Source organism: Telmatherina bonti (genome assembly GCF_933228915.1).
Source record: "Telmatherina bonti genome assembly, chromosome: 3".
Taxonomy (NCBI): domain Eukaryota; kingdom Metazoa; phylum Chordata; class Actinopteri; order Atheriniformes; family Telmatherinidae; genus Telmatherina; species Telmatherina bonti.
In genome coordinates, this window is record NC_136621.1 from 29,128,350 (window position 1) to 29,153,903 (window position 25,554).

The window sequence follows — 25,554 nt, forward strand, 5'->3', positions numbered from 1 at the left end:
TATATATATACATACATACATACATACATACATACATACATACACACACACACACACACACACATATATTTCTTTTTTTCTTACAATTTTCAGCTCTTTTGCCCAGTAATGTGAGGCAGCAAAAAAAAAAAAAAAAAGAGAGCAAGTCAAATACTACATCTCTGGTGAACAAATCATATGTTGACTGGAATTGTCAAATACCTTTTTCATGTTACCTCCCTTTGGCCCTGCCTCAATATGATTTCTGACAGACTGCTCTCAACATGGCATCAACAAAATGAAACAAAACAAAACCCACATCTCATTTATTATCACTTACCACTGGATGTTATGAGTTATGATAAAACCCCACTGAAAGCTGTAGCAGAAAACTACAACCAACCTGAGCAATGAACCGAAGTGACTTGGTGCTGGGCCTAACTAGCCTAGCATAGTGTCCTGTCAAGTCCTCAATATTGGATATGTACAGAAATATGCAAAAAAAAAAAAAAAAAAAAGAAGGGATACTGGTGCTTTCTGCCAAAATAAATGAAATGTGAGCTCTCAGAATACTCAGATTTCCATCTATCAAATCACCACAAGTCATGAGTCAAAATGAGTTATTGTGAGATCAAAAGAATACAGCAACTTGCTGAAAAGGGAATTAAAATTACACATGTTTTGGAGGCAACTTTAAGGTAAACTGTGCCAAAAAAATAAAACCAGAAGTTCCAAGAAGCAAATCCACATCTTGTTTATTACAATATTTTTGTTTATGCTCCTGATTTAAACTGAGGTGATCATGTGACCTTACTGCTTTCTCTTAGCCTGCATGTTTATGTAGTTATTCAATCAGAGCATATAGTACAATTTTCTCAAAGGTACTGGAAAGTATCAGGATACACACCACCATCTACTTTTACATAGACTTGTCATTTTGCTTGTATTCCATGTAGATTTAAAGGGATAGTTCAGTGTGTTTTTATAAGTGTGGCTGTGTTTAGTACTTATTCTTCAAGTCTTACCTGCAGAGGACTACATTATGAGTGAAAATGGTTCCTCACAGGGGAACTAGGAGCTACTCCAAAGAAGGGCATAGAAGGATTAATATTTCATCATCTTAAGCAACTCAAACCTCAGACGTTTCAGTGGTTTGAGAAAACTTTACATTGTGGATTTTTACACATCACTTTTGCATAATGTTACACATAGGATTTGCATAATGCAACCCATTTTGCAACCAGGATGTTCTGCAGTTGAGAAAGAATGAAGAATGGTAACTATCTCAGTAGATTTGAATCTAGCTGCCGCTGAGTATTTATTTTCATATAAAATAATCTGCCCTGATTACTGTCTAAAGCAAGCAACACACTGACTGATAAATACTAAACACAGCCCTACTTGAGAGGAAAAACAAAAACCTATTTAAAAAACAGCGAAATATCCCTTTAATTACTAATTGAACCTCTTGGATTAACCCAGACGTGTTCTCCCCTTCAAAAGCTCAACAGTCTCTGTCTTTGTTTAGGCAGCGGTCTCATCTAACTTTAGCTCAGTAAGGGATTCTGAAGCAGTTTCCTCTTCTTCCTCTTCTTCCTCCTCCTCCTCCTCATCATCTTCTTCCTCCTCTTCATCATCCTCTTCATAGTCATCTTCCTCATAGTCATCATCCTCACCGTAGTTGTCCTGTCGACCGCCTCCTCCGGATGCAAGACTTTTCCAATAGGCATCATACCCTGACGCTCCGTCGTCGTAGTCGTCATCGTCGCCGCCGGTCTGCCGCCCAAACTTCAGGGTGCGAGCTGCCGAGGACACACAGGTTAGCGCTGCATTAACTGGGAGACGTTCTGACTTTGGGCCTCATAAAGTTTAAACCCTAACAGAATAAACCAATAAAGATTCTTCATTTCCACTAATAACCAGTTAATCCATTTGGCTTATTTCATTCACCAATCAGTCTGTAGTGGTTCCTCTTTAAATCTCATTGCAATTTCACTGCTCTACTTTTCTTATTTCAATTTTTGAGGGCATCTCAGACCTTTCAGACATCTCTTCATTCCTTTACCATTTTACTGGTTCTCAAACATGCATCTTTCAGGTCATCAATAATAACCAAGGGTAAAGGATGAATACCAATGAAAACCACTGATATCGTTAAGGCAAAAAGACTTTTGATCTTTTTTGGAATAAGATGTCAATATATTCACAAAAAAAGACTATCAGGAGATATTTCCCTAAGAAAAATCAGCCTCTCTCTCTCTCTAACTTATCTGTGTTCAAATTCAGTTTCATTTTCAGTAGGGAAGTCAAGCGCAACAGAAGTTCTTTGAAACGGCAGCTTTACAGGAAGAAAAACAGTGAGTTAATTTGAGACTCACTGGACATGCTGAGGTCTTTGGTTTCCTGCGTTTCATGGCCACATTTTGGACAAGGTGGAGCTTTGCCCTTCTCCTGTTTGAAGACCTTACTTTTGGCGTGGTCGTCACAGTAACAAGCCTGCAGTGACACAGCAAAATTAACATTTCAATCAAACCACAAATCACAGTCATGTGTCTCAGAATAAATAAATTTGATGTATGCTTTCAACAATTTAAAAAAATAAATAAATAAAATAACAGGCATGAAGCCAAATGGCTCAAAAGCAATGCAGCTTGTAAACTTTGTATTTTAAGCATTAGGATGTCATAATATTTATGTGCAACACTTCTGCAAACATTTTTTTAAAATATGTTAATACATAAAATAGTGCACATTTAACTCTATTAAATGCTGTATTAAATGTAAATATCATGGTTTTTATTTAAGATATAATTTGCAAAGTAAGCATCACTAAAATATTTGTGATTGATATTTTTTTTAAATTAATTTCATGCCATCTGCATTTTGAGAAAATTATGCATAAACAGAACTACGAGTGTGGACGCGCCATTGTGCAGAAAAACAGAAAGGCCGTTTGCCTGCGAAGCTGCATTCTGTGTGAATCTTTTTGTTTGTTTCTTTCTAAGTTGGTTGCCAAGGCAACATGGAAACATACAAACTTACTTTCTTTCTTTTCTACATTACGGTTTGCCCTTTTACAAGCAGATTAAAGATCTTTATTAAATGCTTCTCATTTTACAAAGCAAGCTTTTAATTTGCCATTTCTATTTGTTAATTTGTCAATCTCTTTGGGCAACATTACCATAGCAACAGTACATGAGGACTCAGCCTAAACTAACAGTTAAAAGTACTTCATAGGATTTACTGGCACAGCTGCAATATCATCTAACTGTATTTGAGTCTGTGGAAAAGTCAGTAGAAACAACAACAATAACGTTGCACTGCCACCAATATGAAGTAACCCAGAAAAGGCAAGCCAAACATCAGCTATAGGCTTTTCCAAAGTCAGGTGGTAAAAGTTTACTGCAATTTGTGACTTTAGATCTACAGCCTGCAGAGCCTGAAGAAAATAAACACCAGTTATTTACTGATTTACTGGAATCAGTGGGTGGTCTACTTTCCATCTTTATCTGTTGTATTACGTAACTGCTCTCTATTCAGAAAATACTTGTTCAGTTACTACTGTATTTTCCCACTGGAGTTTAATCCCCCCCCCCGCCCCCAAACATTATCTCATGGTGGCTGGGAAGTGCAAAACAAATTAAAATTTCAAAAAACACGTCAAAATTAAAAAACAAAATTACATTTTGAATACCAATTCACAATATAAAAAACAAAGTTCGATTTCAAAACCAAGTTTAAATTTAAAAAAAAAAAAATCCCATTTTTGGAAACAGATATACATTTAAAAAAAATAAAATTAAGAAAACAAATTCATATTTGAAGAAACATTTATATTTCAGGAAACACTTTTGCAAACACTTTTAAAAGAGCAGAGACAATCTACAATTGGCAGAACACTTCTACAAATCTCGAAACAAATGAACAAAAATGCAGCTTTACATGGAGAGGGAGGGACTTAAACACAGCAACTTACATAAGACAGTAAGAAGAAGAAGCAAAGCACAACGATCTGACATGAATCGTCAAAATGGAAAAGCAGGAATTGAACCCACAAACAGCTGCACCATAGCCCTGTGCTTAAACCACTACACCATCAACTCCACTCCCAAAAGCTAACTACAAAATCATAACTACAAAATCATTGTCTGTACCATGAACTGATGTCACCACTGTTCCACTTCCGGTGTTCAAGTCCCGTCCCGTCCTTTGTTTCAGGACTTGTAAAAGTGTTCTGCCAATTGTAGATTGCCTCGGCTCTTTTAAAACTGTTTTCTGAAATATGAATTTGTTTCCTCAAACAGGAAATGTTTTCTTAATTTTTTTTTTTTTTCTAAAATGTATATTTGTTTTCTAAACATGTAAAAATGTTTCTTGAAATATAAATTTGTTTTTAAAAATAGTATAAAATAGTAAAAAAAAAAAAAAAAAAAAAAAAAAAAAAAAAAAAGGACATTTGTTTCCTAAAAAGGGAATTTTTTAATTTTTTTTTTTTATTGAAATTTGTTTTTTTTTACATTGTAAATTGGTTTTTAAAATATCATTTTGTTTTGAAATTTTGAAATGTGTTTTCTTTTTAATTTGTTTTGCACTTCCCAGCCACCATACTATCTTAAATCTGTACTATAAGAATATTTAGAGCAACTTGAATAAAATTATCTTTATTTAAAAACTTTTTTTGTCCTCTGCAGTTTTTTGAACATTTCAACCAGTTGTGATAAATAAATCTGCAACGAGGTTTCATTTTACAATCTTGTCATTATCCCATGTGTCATATTCACCCTGCAATGCTGTGCTGGGTTGGCAACAATTCACAGCTACAGCTCTTATTAAATACATGATACAGCAGTGCCAATTTATGTTAGCTGAGATTCACATCCCGTTTATTAAGCCTAAATGAAAGTTGCATGTATGAAAATCCCAAAGAGTTAAAATAAAGCAGTCATTATGTTGGAAACTTGATCTTACTTTTTAATTGTATGTATTTTAACACAAGGTAGGGGATGTATTATTAGCCTATTGACTCCTTGCCAGTACCTTCTTATTTGAGTCAGACTGCTTTTCTTTCATATTGTTTAGGGACGGGTTTTGTTTCAAATACTTATTTCCTGTGTGCCAGAAATATTTCCTGTAATTACGTAAAAATGGAACTAAAACAGAAATCAAATGTGAAAGAATGAATGTAATTTGGTTGAGTCTTATCAGACCGGGCATGTGGGTTGTTGTTGGCTGTAAGACAAATTTGTGATAGGAGCTGATAAGATGGGTACGGTTTATTTTTATTGATCAAAATTCTTACTGTTACCCAAACAGAAGCTAAATACGTAATGAAATATTGTAATAATGGACTATTTCGCGAGGCAGGGCAGATTTTTTCTTACCTTACAGCGAAGACAGGAGTGCTGTCCCAGTCTATTACAGGAAACACCTAAAATACAACATGAGAAAGTAGGAAACTATAAACACATTTGTCCTCTTCACTGCACAAATCTTAATAATCCTGTCCTCATATATTTGCACTATGACGCAGAAGTGAAAGGGAATGACTCACATTTGAATGTTTCTGCCTGAAGAACTTGGCAGCTTGCCTGGTGCTCAAACTGATCATCTTCACAGAGGAAGTTTTGACAGAAGGAACACCGGAAAATGCGACCTCCTGTTCAGGAGTTAAAACAACTTGGGGTCATTTTTAGGGTCACACTGACATGAACGGGTGAGATTTAACACAACAGTTGGGGTGGGATGTCTCACCATGATCCCAGACTCCCCGCTCGCACTCAATGCAGTCTGCATCAGTCAAGGGACACGCACAGGCATGAGTACTCAAACATTTCCTACCATGGCATACCCAGGCTTCACAGAAGTCACACACTGCCCCCTTGTGGTTCAAATAAGAAATTACACAGTCAAATCAGAAGAATTATTTTCCTTTTCTTTCAAAATATATAGAAAATGCATTTCATGGGTCAGTGTTAATTTAACCTGTGAATGTATTTTTGCAGAAAGCTGAATAATAAAAGCAAAACTGAAAAGCTGATACAGACTGGTCATCAAGCAACTAGACTGGAAACCATTCACTGTTTATTCTGATAGATTATCATACAGTATGTTACTTGTAAACATTGATGGTCAATAATAATTTAGTCTGTAATTGCATAATAGCTTCAGTGGCAGAAAATATGACAACAGATAACATTTTCAAAAAATAACATGCATGTTAAACGAATACTTAAATAAATAACTCCATCAACAGTCTTTGTGTTGGGGGAACTACTTGCACTGTTTTGATACTTGCTTACAACATCAAATCTACCAAACCTGTGGGACCTGTTGAAGTATTACCACAATAACTAATGCAAGCAGTTTTTCTAGCTCAAGCTCACTTATGCTGTTTCCAATTAAAGAAATTAGCCTTATTTTAGATACCGCTGTTTAATTGTACATAAAAACAGACATGTCATCATAAAACCACAGTGTTCTTAAAAATGACAAATATTTACTGCTGCAAGCGTGCTTTTAAAAAAAATTAAAAAAATTAAAAAAAAAACTGCAAAAACATCCTCATCGGGGTTATAAAACAGAACCCGATAAGAAAAGAAATCGTATTTGTACATTGCAAGTTAATGGTTCAAAATTGTTGCAGTGAACTCACCACCATGGCCATTCCAGTGCTGTGGATACCTGGATGTTTAATAACACAGTCTGAAGTTTTCATGCACTTGGTTTTACCTAATATTTAAAAAAAGAAAAGGGAAAAGAAAGCACAGTTAAGGGATCAATAAAAACTCTGAAAAGATTAAAACAAATTTATTTTGTGAAAAGGTAAGGCAAAGGTTTTTGAGGTATTTAGAGGAACATGCCACTGAATGCTGTATGCCTCCACTCAGCAGCACCACATTTACAGTTCATTTACTGCAATAACTGATGTTACAAACCGTGCAGCACATTATTTTCAATATTTAAAAAAAATTAACTAAAAAATAACTACAATCATAATTAGATGGGTTTTTTTAAACATGTAGGTTCCAGTCTGTCCATATTTGATGTGTTATTAAATTACAAGTTTAATTAATGACAAAGACCCTTCTTAAATGTTTGCCTACCAGTAAAAAAAAAAAAAGTGCTTTTTGTCATTTGTCACAAATTAAACTTGTAATTTAATAACGCATGAAATATGAACAGATTGGAACCTACATGTTCGAAAAACTTTCTAATTATGATTGTAGTTATTTTATTAGTTCATTTATTTTGAAAATATTGAAAATCTTACATGCTCCACCTTTAAGGAAAATTTAACTGTTTTTAAAAAAAAAAAACATATCTCAGATGTATTGCAATCGAACACTGCAAATGAATCATCCAGGAATTTATTTTCTGTTTTTGCTGAATCCTACTTCAGGGTCATGGGGGCTGGAGTTTAGCTCACATACCCAAACATTTGGGAAGAGTTTGGTGCAGGCCACATGGAGACGAAAGTCCTCATGGGGTGAGTCCTGGGATTTTGAGGCTAACTATATGTCCTTTCAACATCATTTCCTGTCATCTCTCCATCCGCACACTTAAAAACAGGGTGAGACGTGTCAACCATAAAACAGCCTGTGATGCAGTGTTTTTACAATTTAACTTATGTTAGGGACAAAATTCAAGTTTTTCCAACTTTTGCTCAACTAAATTGAACTTTCCGTCTTTAAAAATACCTAACTAAAACCAAGACTGGTCATATGTTAAAGTTTTCAACACATGAAAACAAGCTATTTTCATACTTTAGTTATTCAACATTTTTCAAACTCATTTAAAAAAAAAAAAAGAGGCCAAACCTATTTTTCCCTTTAGTTTTCACCAAATTCTTAGGAACAACGCAAAGTCATGTTTAAGAAGTGTTTTCTAAAATATCAACAGTTCCTAATAACATCCGTGTAAACAAAGACCTTAAAAGGCAACAACTGCATTCATGGTTACTGCATGGTTACTACATTATGAAAGAGCGGGCAGAGAGAAGTCATTACCGTCTATAAGGCACATAATGGTATTGTGAGAATTTGCCAATGGAAAAAGGAACACAGCACCACGTCTTTGTCATGCAAGCGGTGGTCTGGTGTGAGCTACAACTAGATCAGTGGTCCTTACCAGGACCGCTCTAAAGACCACAACGTTATATGTGTCCATGCCACTGGGACACATTTAATCAGCGGTCTCTGCCAAAGATCATAGCAGGGACAACAGTGGAATGAATGGTCTATGCAACTAAGTGGCGCATAGATCAGTGGTCCCTGCCCTGGTCCTCAGAACCATGCATTACTTAATATTTGTAGTTATTACTTTTAATAGTTAACATTATTTATAGCAACTGTTAGGCAGCACTGACATGCACAATAAGTTTTTCATCTGGAACTAACTAAATGGCTTTTCACTTCTGCCTATGATTTATTATGATTTTATTTTGGTTTACTTGTAGCAGTTTGGTCACCTATTTATTTCATTTTTTTTCCTTTTCTAAATGTTAAAGCGATATTGGCAATGCCTCCTGTCTGCCACTTGGGGGCAACAAAAATGAACGCTTGTGGGCACAGACCACCACTGGTCTTTTCACATATCTTACTGGCAGGGACTTGTGATTTAGTCGTCCCTTAATAGCACACACCACTCATTACTCTATGGTCCCACTGGTGGTCTTTGGCAGGGATCACAGATTTAGATCCCTCCCTCCTGGTAGGCACGAACCTTTCTATAAACAAGTGGTGCAGTTTAGTTTATTCTAGTTGGTATACTCGGATTTTTGCCCTCCCACCCTTGTACAGCCTTGTCTTGGTGCAACATCTGTCCTGCAGCACCCTTGCCTAAGCAGCCACTGCCCTTAAAAGGTGCACAAAAACCACCAACCCATTTATAAATAACTTAAATTAAAAAAAGACTGGCTATGTGTTATCTAAATGCTAATGTATTGTAAACAACACAAGCTGTATAAACGTCATTACCTGCTGCACTAATCATTAAATAGCCAGTGACAGGAAAAGATACATGTTTAGAATAAAGAAAATAACTCATGAAAAAAACCACTTATCAGATAAATATGAATAAAGTTTCAACAACAAAGTGTAAAAAAAAAAGTGCAAAACACACTAATTTTAGAGAAGTTAGAATAGGCTCTAAAGTAACAGTCGACTTTTTAAGTATCTTTGTATCATCACCTCTGTATTATCAGAAAAAGTAGAATCTAAACAGACATGCACAAATTATATCACTGATCCACACCTCAGTTTTTAATAGCTATGAAAACTAGCTTTTTTTATTTGTTTGTTTTTTATGTTTTCAGATACTTTAATATCTAAGATTTCCATCCTTTTTTCTAGAGCATAAGTGTCAAACTCCAGTACTCAAAGGCCAGTATCTTGCTGGTTTTTGTTGTCTTTTGTAAAAGCTGCAAATAGTAAAACCAGTGATCATATGATGATGATGATGATATACATTATTGATTGATTTCATGTTTTCTAGTAATGTCCATTTTATTGTTATGCTTCTTAAAACTTCACACTTGTTAGAATTTCATATGGTCCAATTTCATAATAAATTTATAAACATGAAATTCTTTACTGGTTATATGTTATCACATAGACAATACCATTGCTCTTTGTAGAGGTCCTTGGATTTAGCACTGGTCCTTGATAAGGACCACTGATGTAATTGTGGTTTAGACCACACCACTATTTTTACAACAATCCCTGCTGCTTTAATATCAACCCTACAGTCAAACATGGTGGCAGTGTCTCTCTAGTTCTGATTTTTGCAGTCAAGAATCAGAACTGAGAGAAAGATGCATGCAAAGATAAATATAAGGCTCAGGAAGAGAGCTAAATTCAACAGAATTGAAAGAATTAACAGACCCAGTAAGCTTTGTCATATATATCTTATAATCCACATAAAAACATAGTAAAAATCCCAGCCTGGTACTCACCACACTGAGCACAGACAGGCAGCTTCTGCACAGAGTTACAGAAATAGCAGAATGCTCTGTTCTTCTGTTTTCTAGCAAAACAAGAAAAAAACGGTTTTTTGGGGGTTTTTTTTTTTTTAAAACCCGTAGCAGTAAGACTGGATATGTGTTGTCCACTGAGATACACACACTTACCTCTGACATTTGTCACACTCCTACAAAGACAAGACAAAGTAACACAATGAGAAACAGACGTGTGTGTATATATAAGTATGTTGTTATATCCAGCGGCTGGTGTAGTTTCTTACCATGTTGGAGTTACAGGGGTGTTTAGCCACGTCTACATGCTCTCTGTTGGCTCGAATCTGTTTCTCTCGCTCTTTACGACTTTCAGCCTTTTTCCGAGCACCAGTTTTCTTTTTGGGCATTTTTCTGCTTTTCTACAGATGTCAATTCACCTGCAAATGTGACCAATAAACTACAGCTAGTTTGTGTGAGATCAATCAGAATATGTTAAAATATAATATTAATACACAAACAAAAATACGTGATATTGATTTATAAAAGGAGGCTTGTTTTCCACTGAAACGCAGATGACAATGTAGGAAGATGAGGATCCACAGAAAAGGAGTAGAAAAGTAAAGTTTACGTTTCCGTTTGAAGCTAGCTTTGCAAGTAACAGACGGACGCCGCACAGCAATTAAATGCTGTTTTGTTTTGTAACACGAGCTAAATATTTTGTTTTGACTTGCTGTCTAACAACCCTACTTGTGCTCGTGGGTGTTAATCTAATGTGTCGTTTAATTTGAGATATTTTTATAATTTAAACAGTCTTTACCCTGTGGCTCCTTCCCGGTCCGCCTGTAAAAGAGTTCGTAGAAACACAATCTAGAGATAATAGTTCCGCAAGGAGAAAACCGCTCTCAGTTTATTAGACGTGTTCAACTTACTTCACTTAAACACACACATACATACATACACACACACACATTCACACACACACACACACACACACACACACACACACACACACACACACATGCTACTTTCTTCAAAGACATATAAGAAAATAACATTTTTAAAAGTTTGACTATTTAATAAATTAGTTTGGTTAATGGTTAATAAAATAACCATTTTTTTCCCATAGATATTACATCGTAACTAAATAAAAACTGGTGACAAGTTGGGTTGTAACTTGAAAATAATAAAAATTTGCAAGATGAACTTCTTGCTGTTATGTATAAAACATGTGTAGCCTGAGTCCAATATAAGATTTAAAAATATATATGTCTATATATTTCCATTAAAACAAAATACAACCTACCTTTAGCCTTTCTCCTGTTCTGGTTGTACCACGTGGTCTCGGGCGTCAGCGGCACCTTGTTCACCCCCAGGTCACGTGCGGATGAGCAGCGAGCCAGTCTGGCGCAGGAGGGAACTCACCTGACGGGGAATAACAGCACTGTCCAGACTTCTGCCAATGCTGCGCACTGAACTATTTATTGCACAGATTCCTCCATCAGTTCATCTACGACGGCTTGGGCTTGGTCATGAATATTATCTGCATTTAATGTCATTTTAATCTGCGCATCCCTATAAAAGAGGGCCGTGATGCCAGCTTAGGTGGACACCCGGAGCTCCTCATCCATCCCAACCTAGCCGCCGCACTATGGCACCGTCCCTCATCCGTGCTTGCCGCAGTCTAGCTCTCTCGACGTGGTTGCTGTCGTTTTGCTTCGTCCACCTGCTCTGTTTAGATTTCACGGTTGCAGAAAAGGAGGAGTGGTACACAGCTTTTGTCAACATTACCTATCTGGACCCCGTAACCTCGGAGGTGAAGACCGAGAAAACGGAGTGTGGTCGGTATGGTGAACAGTCACCCAAAAGAGAAGCCAGAGGTCTGGTCCTGGTCCCGGCTGTTCTGCAGGACCGGCAGGGGTGCAACCCCAACGCCAGGTTCCCCTCTGTCCCGCAGGGGACCACCTGGGTGGCTTTGGTGGCTGCGGGGAACTGCACATATCGGGAGAAAATCCGAAACGTCGCAAACCTCAACGCGTCTGCAGTTGTTGTATACAACAGCGCCAACGACACCATAACAATGCCCCATTCAGGTAAGAGTCGCAGTGTCAGTTTCAAGGCTAGTTTTTCTTTGCCATTCCAGTTTTGACTCTGTCCTTGTGGATAACCATTTACTCATAACTCTGATAAACCAGTTGTAGTAAATGGCAGCAGGACATGCCACCTGCTACAGGTGTCCTGCCAGTTTGTTTTTTTTTTTCTTTTTTTTAACATAGGCCTGAAAGCTGTAATTAATTAGTTGATCCTGAAGCTATGGACATCTCAGTGGACCTTTAATGGTTTTCATCCCCCTGCTAAGCTCCCAAAGCGCTGCTGCATCAGTGTAATATTATCTATGTATTATCGGAGAAAAGTAGAAGATAATCAATACTCTGGCTTCCCAAGCAGATGGGCTCATTTCCACTACAGAGTAGCTGACTGTAGGACATGAATTCACCTCTACGCGAATGCGACTTTAAGGTTGGTTATAATATATTCATCTGTCAGTATTACCGCAAACTTCAGAATATGTATTGGACGCCCTGAAATATATACAAACATTTCCACATATTGAAATGAGTAAATAAAAATACATATATTAATCAATTTGACTTGGCAGGTCTAAAAATAGGTTTACAAGGCAAAAGAAAATGGAACTTTTTTTTTTTTAAGTCTACATTTATTCTAAAGTGTCTTCAAACAAACTGGCTTAAGAAGCATCTTTTTTTTGAAGAAAGAAATTGGAGATGAGGTGCCTCTGATACTAAAAGTACAGAAATTTGGAGCATTTATAACTTAACCTAAATATTATTGAATATATTGAAGTTTTTATAATTTAGTCTTCACAAAGAAGAAAGTTATAAAATATGTGTCCACTGGTGGGATTCAAAAGATTTTGTAATGCTGCTCAATAGAAGTGTGGGTTTTTCTTAGAATACTATAAATAATAATAAAAATAAAAAAGAAAAAAGAATACTATAAATTTACATACTCATTATTTAAATTACAACAGAACAATCCCATATAATATATTACATTACAATACATTATTGTGTCCTATAATTATTTTTCTGTTTATGCATGTTTTTCTCCCTTTAATGTTTTATATTAATATCCTGTCAGATGAGCAGATTTAGCATATCTTTTTCCATCAGTATAGCTATTCCCAGGCACAGCCCACATGGACCCAATTTATTCATATGGTCTAAAAACAGTCATAAGAATTGGACATTTTTTTTCCTAAGCTGTTTTCCAAGTATATCCATTTAGGTTTAATGTATTCATGATCACCAAGACTGTCTTTAATAGCTGTCTTTTCTGTTTGACTTAAATTGCATTGGAAGTGTGTTCTCATCTTGTTGCTACTTTTTATAAAGGTGCGGCCATCACACCCATGCAGTCAACAGCTCAGTGCGCGAAGGCTGTTTGACAGAACAGTCTGAAACTAAACAGATGTTAAAACAAACTGTAATGACATACTTGTGAAATGATTGCAAAACCAGACCACCTTTGAACTTTTGCTACCACTTATCAGCATAAACAAAATGTTCAAATTCTAAACAAAGTCTGAAGTTTTTTGCAGAAAGTTGTCAGAAATCTCATACCGACATTAAACCCGTCTACATCCTCTCATATTCTGTACTTCAGAATAGGATTAGATTGGGGATTGGATCGAAGTCATGATTCAATGCAATTAGTTGGTTTCTATTATAGGCTATTAATTGGCTTGAAATGATGTGTATGTAAAGTGCTCTGTGATAACATTGTTGGGAAGTGGCGCTATACAAGTAAAGCTGAATTGAATTGAATTGAAATGGAAATATTAACATGGAAACACAAAGCACTTGTGAGACTCTTTTGACTGAAGCCAGGAATTGTTTTGAGGTTAGTACCACCTAGATCAGCATTAAAAGGCCATTAAAAAGATGAGTATTAACCACTTTGTCTTGTATTTTTCTACTTTTTACAACCCCGATTCCAGAGAAGCTGTAATACTGTGTAATATTTAACATAATGCATAAATCTTAGTTATAAATAAGCATAAATCACAAATGTCATAAACACATATTTAATTCCCAGTACAACATTAAAATAAACATTTTATATTTTTATGAAAAATATTAGCTGATTTTTAATTTGGTGACAGCAGCACATCCACAAAATAATTTGCAAAAATCATGAAGTACATTTGACAACTGGCTGGATTAGCTGGCATCAGGTCGGCATCATGTCTTGGTATAAAGGCAGCATTTCACAGAGATGGAGCCTCTCAGATGTAAAGATGAACAGAAGTTCATCAATCTGTGACAAACTGTGTTTTGAAGCTGCTTCTCTACAATCGAGTGGAGAAAAAATCAAAGTTAAAATTGGGATGGTCATGATCTTTGGTCCCTCAAGCAATGGATAAAAAACAGTAGGGCTATAACGATACACTTTCATCCCAATTCAATTTGATTATGATTTTTTTGGGTGCTGATTTGATTTAAATTGCGATTCTTACAATTCTTCAATATTGCTGATTTTTGTAGACTAAAAACAAACAAACAAAAATATACAAAACTTTTTTTTTAGTCATTTTTTTCATTTTAATTATTGAAAAAAACAACACAGTAGCCAGACCATCATTCTGCTGCTATAATGCCCAAGAAGACAAGTAAAAGATCAATAAAAACTATAAAAATGACCAAAAATTTTAAAATGCATTATTTTTATTAATGTGATTTTTTTTTTTTTTTTTTAATTTAACAAAAAAAATTATTTTTTTCCAACGATAATCCATTTTTTTCGGTTCAATTCTCGACCCTAAAATAACAAGCATGAATCTTTACTGGAAATTGCTCCATTAGCTTAGGAACACTTCAAGAAGTCAGTCTGTGAACACAGTTAGCAGTTCAATCCTCGAATGCAGGCTGAAGCTCAGTCATGCAAGAAAGAAGCTGCACAATTCAGAAACTACTGTCTTCTCTGCAAGTTTAAAATGTAATCTTAATGTAATTTAAAATTATCTGAGGCAAAGCATAAAACTGCTTTATTTATCATTTTTAAGGCACAATAGCTAATGGTTTTAAAATAAAAACCGCAATTTAAAAGCAGGAATACTGGATCTGTTTTGAGCTGTAAAATAACTCAGAAAGTACCACAGTGAGGGCAGAATCAGCTTGGACATGAAGTTCTCATCATAACATGAATGTTTCCATTTTCACGTTCAGAAGCAGTTCCAAAAATGCATATTTTTGTCTGCTTTTGAGGTGGCTAAAGCAACATATTACCCAACATAAGTTTTCCTTCTTGTGCTTCAAGTTTCCTCGTGTGTGTGCGCACACTTATCTATATGTGTGTGTTAGCATGAGGCTACAATTATGCCATGTGCAATACGTAGGGCATGTAGAGACAGAAATATGCTGTGCTGTAAATAAGATAAGTCAGATTGTTTTGTTTGTACTACAAGGACAGAAAATAAACCTGATGTGGAGAAAATGGAAACTTCAAGCTTCAGTGTTTGTGTAACAACGAAGCTTGTTGTCGAGCCTTTTGTATCTCAGCTATAAGTCAGACCATAGAGCAGTTCATGATTTAACTTCGTCTCATGTGGTCATCTTTCATCTCGTTATTATATTTATCTGTGAACAGTGAACAGAAGCTGGAATTTAAAAGATTAAATTTCATTATTTGTCTGGAAATTTGTTTTTTTTTTTTTAAATAGTTCAGGTTTATCTTACTGCTACCATCAAATTCAAAATGAATAATCTTTTCTTTCATGCTATAGGAAAATGTTGTCGTTTTTTTTTTAACATCTTATGTGTTACTTGTTCCACAGGGAATATAGCGTGGGTTGATGAGATTTGCAGCTTGTTTTACTTTATGCCTAACATTTTGGGAATATGGATTGCATGCAGTAGCAACCACTGAAAATATTATAAGTATATAAATAAGTAATGGTGGTAGTGTAGGTTTAGGAAAGAAGTAAGTAAAATATTTTGTTTTAAAAGATCGGTTTAGCTGCCTGTAAATTTGACTTTGTGAATGCTGCATTGGGTCCTTGATGAACCAGTCTGCCAGCTGGTCTGCTGATGGGTTTTACCAAATATGGATTAGCACACAACAATTTTAATACACACCACTGGGTTAGCTGTAAAATATACATTTTCCACTCACACTACTTTCTAAGAAATTACCTCCTTCAAGATAAGAGGCACACTTGACAATGAAACTCAGTCTTTTCCACCAACTATGGAAAAGTGTACAAAAAGAATTCCTTCCCACATAAGACATCTGTTCTCCTATGTTTACTGCTGTCCATCCATTCTAGTTTAGATGAGCAGTAGCATAACCATTTCCCCCATCTTGACACACTACTTTTCACTGGAAGTGCTGGTCTTTGACCTGCTAGAATGAGCGCAGCCTAGAAAAAGATTTTAACAACAATGTCTCATGTTGAGGCCAAGAAACTCGAACATGAACGGCAAACGCAAATATTACGATGACCATTAGATCTATTTTACCAGTCTGCATGATGGCCGGTGACTCCCTTGGATATATCAGAAACAATAAACCAATGTTCTAATCTTTGGCAGCCTGTGTGATGCCAGCTCTTTCAGATGTTGCAGTCGTGTTGCTTCATTGGAGAAGTGATTGATATGAAGGTATCGGCTCACATAGTGAACACTCCTTGCAATGGGAATGATGGAGTCTTTTCATCGTTTTAGTGGGTGAATGTCTGTTCAAATAAGCAAAATGTAGCAAAGGTGAATGATTATGTAGTGCCACAGAAACAGACTTCAATGTTCAAACTGAATGTGACGCTGCCAAAGAGAGGACGGATGACTTTCCTCCACAGATTCAACACAGCAGTTTCCTACTGAGATGTTCTTCTTTCTTTCTTTTTTTTAAAAACTGTACACCTGCTATTATTATGTAGTGAGCATGTAGTTGAAGAAGCAGCCATTTAGAATAGTTTACTGCAACTACAGCTTTATTTATGAAGCACTTTAATAACAACAAAGTTGACCATAGTGCCACTATGCAAAATGAAAAACTATTAAAGTAAATGGTACATGAAGAACATTAAAATGTCTGTTAAATCAAATGAAATAAAATCAGATCAAACTGTCAACAAGTCATTGTGAGGCCAAAGTAAACAGATGGGTTAAAAACAGATATTGGGAAATCAAGCTTAGTTGCTGGCATTATGTTTCTACCTCTTATTTTTGAGGAAAAAACTCCCATCATCATCTGTTACAAGCTGAAACATGTTTAGCAACTTTGTGTGACCTTACGCTTGCTAAAGCTTTATTTTAATTTAATTTAATTTAATTTAATTTAATTTAATTTAATTTAATTTAATTTTATTTTATTTTATTTTATTTTATTTTATTTTATTTTATTTTATTTTATTATGGAATCATTTATTTTATATTAAGGGAGTGGAACATATTGTAGAAAATGGCATTAGAAAGTGAAACGTTTTACAACTGGAAGGAAATAACTTGTCATGATAAACATGTTTGAAAAGTCTTTTTCAGTTTTATACCAAATAATTTTTGTGAATATGGTTTCTAAAGCTACCACCCTTCAGCTATAAATTAGATGTAAAGTAAAACTAAACAGTGATTTGAAAGGGGTTTTTTATTTGCATTATTTTGAGTCCTTGTGTATATTTTAGGAGAGTCTTTAGCATTATGATGGCCAATGTTAGACAGGAAGGCCTACATAGTTTTTGTTTTGAATCTTCATACCAACTTCACGCTGGTTGGTTTGTTTGCTGAATTCAGTTCTCAGATTTTAGTTTAGCATCACATCAGCTGTCTGTGATCGTGCCGGTGGTCAGACATTTTTATTACTGCTATGAAACTTGGCTGCTAAAACACTCCCCAGGTGGCAAGTGTTTTGCGTCACCATGACAACCTGTTGAACCACATTATGTTTTCATGTCTGCTTCACAGTTTCCTGATAAACAGCTTTTGATATTTATAGCTGTTGTCTGTCTTTGGCAATACTTTTAATAGTGCTAAATATGTAAATGTTATATTATGTTATACAAGTAGCACTGAGAGAGCACCTGTTCTCCACCAGGCTGTTGTTTATGTGGGCAGTGTTTTTCATTTAGAAGCTTTAATAGAAAAGTTATCCCTATTTTGCCCGTAGTGAAGAATCCTTAAAAATTTACTTTTGAGATTTACTGACAATTGAACCAAAATCCATTAATAATTTTTTTTAGTTATGTTGCTAACAGACAGAGAAACCAACATTACTGAAAATATAACCTCTGCCTTGGTGGAAGTAACAAAAAAGATTTTACCAGTCTATATCTAACATTTGTGTCTTTTTGTTTTTGTGTTTTTATTTTACTTTTTTTTTTTTTTTTTTTTTGCTGTTAAATGGTTGCTAGATCTAACTTTGTATTTCTGGTTTAGTTTAGTATATGATTGCAAAGTAAAAGGGGACCTCACAATTCCTTCATGATCTGTGCCTCCTTAATGTAGTGTGAACAGGTAGACCACTAAATTAACCACACTCTGCATGAACACTTCTTACACATTTGGCTGAAATCACAGATCTTTTCTCTTGTTCAGCCTTGGTCTCAGACATTACCCTCCTGTTTTAGAAGCAGCTATTTTTGTCCGCTCTGACTGCGTCACTAAAGAAAGGGGATAAGAGTCGAGGCTTAGAGAAAACTTGGTATTAACTTGGTTTAGTATTAATAAAAACACGAGTTCAATTAAGGTAATTTCTATCGACACCATATGTCTGTGCTTCATAAAAACCATAAATCTGCAGGATGAGAGCGTGCACCTAAATGACATTCTTGGAAAATAAAAGAACCTTGTGAGGTGAATATTCGTGGAGTTACACTGTCTAGATGATAATATTATATAATGTTTCAATATTTGACCAGTTTTAGGATTGCTTTTTAAAGAGCAGGAGGAAAATGTGTTTGAGGATGTGCTCCAGGTCTGTCCTCACACTCTGCTTGCACAGTAACGTTCAGCAGCATGTTGCCATCTGTTAGCTTTCGAAACACAATTGTTAGTTTAGTTTGTCATTGTTTGGAGAGCTTCTGTTTTAAGGAGCAGACACCTAATACACCATTATAGCTTTGTGTTGACAGTGAGAATATCACTGGTGGGTTGAACCTAAATCTTTTATATCTTCAGTCCATCACCACCATAATTTTTTTTTTAAAGGAAAAAAGATCAATGGTAAATTTGTACTTTTTGTTAGAAATTTATTACTGAAGTAAAACTTTTTATTTAAATATTCTCTATAAAATGTTGGAGGTGTCTAGATTTTAAAAGAAATCTGTTATGTAAAGTACTAAGCATGATGGTTATAAATCACTGCATGCTGAATATGTTTCACATGTGCTGAAAGTCATTTACTTCTTTTGTAAACAGGTTTTCTTTCAGTCTGTGACAGAATCATATTGATCTGTGCAGTGCTGTTTGAATCTGTGCTGTGTGCTCTGTGGTGCCAGGTTGCGGGAACCCTGTGTTTATGGGAGTTGATAGATGGACTGAACCACAGCAAAGAGCCTCCCTGACGCCACACTGCCACAGCCAGAAACAGGCAGCAGGGGAAATAATATAATGATTCTTGAGCTACTTCTGGACATGCATTTCGGCTGAAAGAATAGAGCCGTGTTGCTTTCCTTTTGTTTCCAGAAACCATTGTGTTGCTCTGGCAGTGTCTCCATTATTCATTCTCTCATACAGCACAGAGATGAACCAGCACTGAAATTTAGGAGTGAATCTGTTCCCTCAATTTTAAGAAATAGTCCTTTTGCCTGGTGTAGCATTTTTATGTGATAGTAGAAATCATACTTTTGAACAAGACCTAAATTACAACACTCTGCCCAACAGTTTCATCAGGCCCGAGTTTCTTTCAGTCATGTAAAACAAAAAAAGGATTTAAAAAAAGGAGAGAAATGAGGTTAAAAGACCATTACTTCTTTTATATTTTTAAATTTGTAAGTAAATTAAGTTAATTAATTTATACTATAAGGCCAACTAATATATATGATTTATTTATTTATTTGTTTGTTTGTTTGTTTGTTTGTTTATTCATAAATCAACTCTTTATATATTTGTCAATGAACTTGTATGCCTTTCAAAACAGCCAAGAAAAAAGTAAAAACCTAGATTTTAACTAAATAACTAAAACTAACTTGTTGATTAAAAAGCTGTGTGTTTTAAGGTGCAAAAGCTGTGTGAGATCAGTCACTTCTGGAAACTCTTTCCTTACAGAAACAACAGATGCAAAGCTGTTTGTGAGCATTTTTCAGGTGCATGGTTGGACAAAATCTTTCATTGTGCATGATGAGCAGAATCAACAGATGGTTTCTGGCAGAAAAGCCTGTGACGCTGAGAGAGGATTTAGTTTAACTGCTCTGCCTAAGCACCCAGTAACCAGACCAGGATTCTTCCTGGCAGAAGGGCTGGATCTGAGAAATACATTTGTTTTTTCAGTTTAAATTAGTTTTTGTTTTTCGACAGTCTGATATGAATTCATAAAGAACCAAGATCAGAGTTTTCTGAAAGCTTTAGGCAGCAGCATGTGGCCCACTGGGCAGCACTCTAGTGGAGGGAATGATCATGGACATGCAGTCATCCTTCAGCCCCGTTTCTTCTCACGCATCGTGCAAAAGAGCAAAATGTGGCTTCCTGTTTCTGTTGTGGGTCATTGGAGATTGGCCTAAACATTTCAATTTGTGTGACATTTGAACAACTGATGTTGTATGGTCGCTATAAATGAACTTTCCATGGTGATAAGTTAAATAATGGTATTCCGCTGAAGCCAAAACACATTTTAGCAACACACTTGTTTCAGTTACAGAGGAATTCTTTCAGAAGTTATTGAACATTTTTAGCCCCTTAAAATATTATCAAATGCTCATATTTGCCTTTATTTTATAATATAACCCTTTTTTTTTTAATTGTTTCTGCATAAAGCTCCATCCCATTTAGTCTCATGGTAGCACAAGCTTTTGCTTCTTCTATTTTATATTCAAGCTGAATTGCTAATGTCACTAATGATGAGTAGGAATTTAAACTGAATTTAATCTTTTTTCTTTTATTCTTTTGTAAAGTATATATCATATTCTAAGCTGCACTTGTTTGTTTTGTTGTGTTTTTTAATTATATTGGTTGAAATTCTGCAAGATGTTATGAAAACAAACTTAAGTTTGTACCCACTTGAAATAGTTGAATTAGCAGACACTTTACACTGTGATGTGTGATATCAGCAGCAATATTCGACCTGCTGCTTCCTGTGTTACGTGTGTTGTGCAGATACAGGGGATATTGTGGCCATCATGATCCCGGAACCTAAAGGTCGTGAGATTGTGGTCTTACTGGAACAGCACATTGTGGTCATGTTGCACATCACTGTAGGAACCCGCAACCTGCAGAAGTATGTGAGCAGAACATCTGTAGTGTTTGTCTCCATCTCCTTCATCATCCTCATGATCATCTCCCTCGCCTGGCTCGTCTTCTACTACATCCAGAGGTTCCGCTACGCTAATGCACGAGACCGCAACCAGGTATGACTGCGCAGCCGTTCAATCTGAAGGATCTTCAGTGTGCTGTCATCTCATCCCCTATATTCACCTGTGCATGCTTCTATGTCATGACAGGACCTCTAAGGCTGCAATGCTGTAAGGCTGTAAAGCAGGGTTAGAATTATCCTGACAGCTGGTCAAACAGATCATTGCAACCCAGTGAACCATGAACCAGTTCAGCTTTCTGGCCCTTTGAGCCCGCTGTGCAAATAATGGATTTTTTTCCGTCACTTTTTCATGAGTGAACTCCGCTGACGTTCTGTAATGTTGACACATCTTCATGCCTGCTATGATTACAGTAGCTGTACCAAGTGTGTGTATTTTAGTCTTTAAGAAAATATCAAATAAAATATACACATTTTTTAGGCATGTTTACCATTTATTACCGTGTAATACGTCAAATTTTATTATAGTGTAATCTTCAGCTTTCTGGTGTCCATTAAGGGACAGAAGACAAAAAAAATCAAATTGTGTTCCACAGCATTTTGAGCAAAGTTTGGACCACAAAGTGATGCCAAATGTCTCAGAAACTGTATCATATACGTCACGCTGGGTTCTTATGGGTTAATTTCTGTTTAGTTGAAATTTCTGCCACAGCTTTGATTACTGGAGGAAAAATACACATGCACTTCGTTTAGGCAAAAAAACAGGAAATGTGCTTTAATCTCTGTGCAAAAAATAAATCCTGAAATACATATTCATGAAAACCACAGAAAGTGCCTTAATGCTTTTCTGTATTGCTTTTCGGACAAATGGCTGAATTATTTCTGTTGAACTTAGTCTGTAAATAACAAAAATAAGATAGAATAACATGTTACTTCCACGAACATCTATAGGTGAAGACATATGCACTGGTTTAGTATTTTTAAGTATCATTCTTCTCCTTCACAATTAGTTTAAGCGTAGTGTTTGTAGTCCCTGCGGTTTATTGATTTTTCTCACATTGATTCAGTGCTGTTGTTTTCTAAGGTTTACACAGCAGGGGAGGCCAGCTCTCAGTACTCATTATTTTTCTCAGTATAACAAGTGTGAAGACAGAATCATCACTTCTAAAATAACCTGACTCATGACGTCTGATCTTATCTATTATTTCAGCTTTTGATCCTTTAAACTGAACAGTAAAATTACAATATTAATAAATATATATTTTCACAGCAATGAGAAGTCTGCATAGTGTTTTATTGCATACTGCATGCTGAGTTTTTTGTTGTTGTTGTTGTTGTTGTTGTTATTGTTTGTTTGTTTGTTTTTAACCTTTCCCGTCCTCCAGTAAAACCTCCCTGACCACATTGGCACTAATTCTGTTTATGTCTGCAGAGACGTCTGGGTGATGCTGCTAAAAAGGCCATTAGTAGGCTTCAAGTACGCACTATAAAGAAAGGAGACAAGGTAAATCAGCTGTCTGGTTCATATCGTGTTTTTCTAACCTTTTTTATTTATTTATTTATTTATTTTTTAGTTTGTCTGTTGTTTTCTATCCATCTGACATTTTATCATCTGGATGTCTGGATGTGTTTTAAAAAATTATATTTTGGAGACATTTGCTAGCTAATCACTTATTTATGGAAGTAATAGTAGGCTACATACTACAAACTATTCTCATAATAACATCTGCATGCACTGGGATATTTATATGCTTACTCATTCAGACATTCACACAATCTGAAGTTGTGTGAAGAAGCCTGCAGCTGTTGTGGTCTAAGTTATATTCATTTACATTTTTCATATTAGTCAAAAAACTTTGAACTACTGAGTAAAAAAAAACATTATTATAATATGTTTATTGTTGTTGTTGTTTTAATCTATTTTATGGCAAAGCTAAATAACCAAAAGTTACTTTGAATGTGTTGAGTCTGCTTCCCACTATAAACCTCAGAGTCACATGAAGTGATCTGCCCCCACAAGCAAAAGATTATGTTAACTTTTCTGAACTTGTTCCAGCTATTAAACCTTTAAGTGACGCACACATTTACAATCTGACTCAACCATCTGTTAACATGTCTGCAGCTTGTCCTGTTAAACTTAGCGTTCATGCAGAGGTTGAAAACCTGGTTGAGTCAACAAAATTTGACCATATACATTCATTTTTCAGTTTTCCTTTTCACTTTTAAACTGTGCTTTTTATAAATAATGCTTTTTTAAAATCTTAAAATGTATTTAAATTGATTTGAAAATTAATCTTATCTGTCTGTTTAAGGAAACTGAACCGGACTTTGACAACTGTGCAGTTTGCATTGAATGTTATAAGCATAATGATGTTGTGAGGATATTGCCATGCAGGTAAGGTTTCTGTAATCGATATTTGTTGAATGTACATTAACATAGATATTAGCTGATGTATCACAGTTAGCTGTGTTTAAATGTCCCAAACATTTCAGAAGCTACTTGTTTTAAAATGGTCTATTTATGTAGGCCCTATTTCATTTTTTTGGTCAGACATGTCTTCCATAAACACTGTGTGGATCCATGGCTACAAGACCATCGGACATGCCCAATGTGCAAAATGAACATCCTCAAAGCTTTAGGAATCCCAGTAAGCAACTTTTGCTTTCAATTACATTTAGACAGCCCGCTTTCACTTATCTATGATATTAGGAGTAATTGAGCACTGCAAGCAGACATGAAAGCACCTCTAGATGTGTTTGTTTCATTTCAGTTCAGCGCAGACTGCACAGATGAAATCCTTCCAGACTACGAGACATCCGCCGGGGGTCCACTCACAAATCCTATTAGTGCAGCAAGTGAAATCACTGTGAATGAGAGCTTGGTGGTGCTGGATCATGCAGGAAGGGTGATAGATGTGCAGCAGCTTCATCTTGATGCAGATTTGGGATCACAGGCAGAACTCAGCCACATCGTTGCCAGCAGTGCGTATACATGTTTAATATGCAGTCACCAACCCATGCTTTTGTGACGTTTAACTAAACAATACAACTTATAGAATTAGTATATAATGGAAAACCTGTTCAATAAGTAAGTAATATTGCTCTTTGGAACACTTCAGTATTAGCTTGAACTTGTTTTTTTTCTGCAGTCTCTGTTCAGTACAGTGTTTCTCCTATTTAACCTACCCTAAATTATATCAATAGACCCCATTGATATCATGTAGGGTAGGCTAGTGGGGTGTTAGTTATGGTTTACGGTGATAAAATACTAATTGTTCCAGTATTCAAGTTTTCCAGACTTAGTTGTTTAGATAGTGAAAAAGGGCAGTAAAAAGGCTTGTGATATAAGGTGGAAATGATCAGTTTAATTGGATCATTTCACAGTTTTATTATAATATTATTGCAAACACCTATGTAGAGTTTTACTGCTGTAACTTCAATGCCAGTTGGGAAAGGAGGAATTAAATAGATAATGTTTTCAGCCACAGAAGGCATCTGTTTTCTTTTTTCTTTTAATAAAAAAAGGAAGAAGAAGCTTTAAAGTCATGATGTACTCTGCTTAGGTGATGCCTAAAGACAGACACATGGTTTTCCATCTTAACTCATGTCTATGATGTATCTTTATTGCCTCCTAGTGGCCAACAAGGTTTATTGTAGATTATTACTTTGTCTTAACATCATTATATCTGTACGCAGTGACATGGAGAGTTGAATTACCTCTACCTCTCATCCTTCAGGTGAGCACCAGACTCCGCTCAGCAGTGATTCAGACACCTCTGCCATTATGAGTGTGGAGATAGTCATGCCTGAGGTAGACCTGTCTATGGAGCAAGAGTGTGATGAGGTCAAGACCAGAACCAATCAGTGCTGAGAAAAGCTGCCTGGAAAAGGAGGACAAAGGGATCCGAGGACCCAGAAAGATTAGTTATATCTGGAGTAAGTGACCTGAAAGAAGATGGAAAAGATGAGCAATACACCCAAAAGCAGCACAAAAGCCCCACTTCTGTCTTCAGTGGCTAAAAACAGATTCAGCACCGCATCTGTAAACGTGTTACTTGCTCATTCTCCGGGAGTCAAAAGCAACCAAAAAGCCGGTTGCCGCTCTCACACTGTGGTGGCCCAGTTTTTGTCAATGCAGTCTTTTC

The 25,554-nt window shown here is 35.8% G+C and overlaps 2 protein-coding genes across 2 annotated transcripts; one reads left to right on the forward strand and one right to left on the reverse strand.

Moving 5' to 3' along the window:
* Positions 1 to 718: 718 nt before the first annotated feature.
* On the reverse strand, positions 719 to 10,773 carry znf330 (zinc finger protein 330). Its single transcript, XM_079264524.1, has 10 exons — positions 10,749 to 10,773; positions 10,219 to 10,368; positions 10,106 to 10,125; positions 9,932 to 10,002; positions 6,632 to 6,708; positions 5,731 to 5,857; positions 5,531 to 5,635; positions 5,361 to 5,407; positions 2,358 to 2,475; positions 719 to 1,781 (listed from the first exon to the last, which is right to left on the reverse strand). The coding sequence occupies exons 2-10, from the start codon at positions 10,336 to 10,338 to the stop codon at positions 1,504 to 1,506; spliced, it is 963 nt and encodes a 320-aa protein (XP_079120650.1). The 5' UTR covers positions 10,339 to 10,368; positions 10,749 to 10,773; the 3' UTR covers positions 719 to 1,503.
* Positions 10,774 to 11,579: 806 nt separating this feature from the next.
* rnf150a (ring finger protein 150a) lies at positions 11,580 to 25,280 on the forward strand (the record flags this gene model as incomplete). Its single annotated transcript, XM_079263616.1, has 7 exons — positions 11,580 to 12,021; positions 21,256 to 21,506; positions 22,842 to 22,913; positions 23,722 to 23,804; positions 23,961 to 24,057; positions 24,181 to 24,391; positions 25,147 to 25,280. 7 exons carry the CDS (start codon positions 11,580 to 11,582, stop codon positions 25,278 to 25,280), a joined length of 1,290 nt encoding a protein of 429 aa, XP_079119742.1.
* Positions 25,281 to 25,554: the final 274 nt, after the last annotated feature.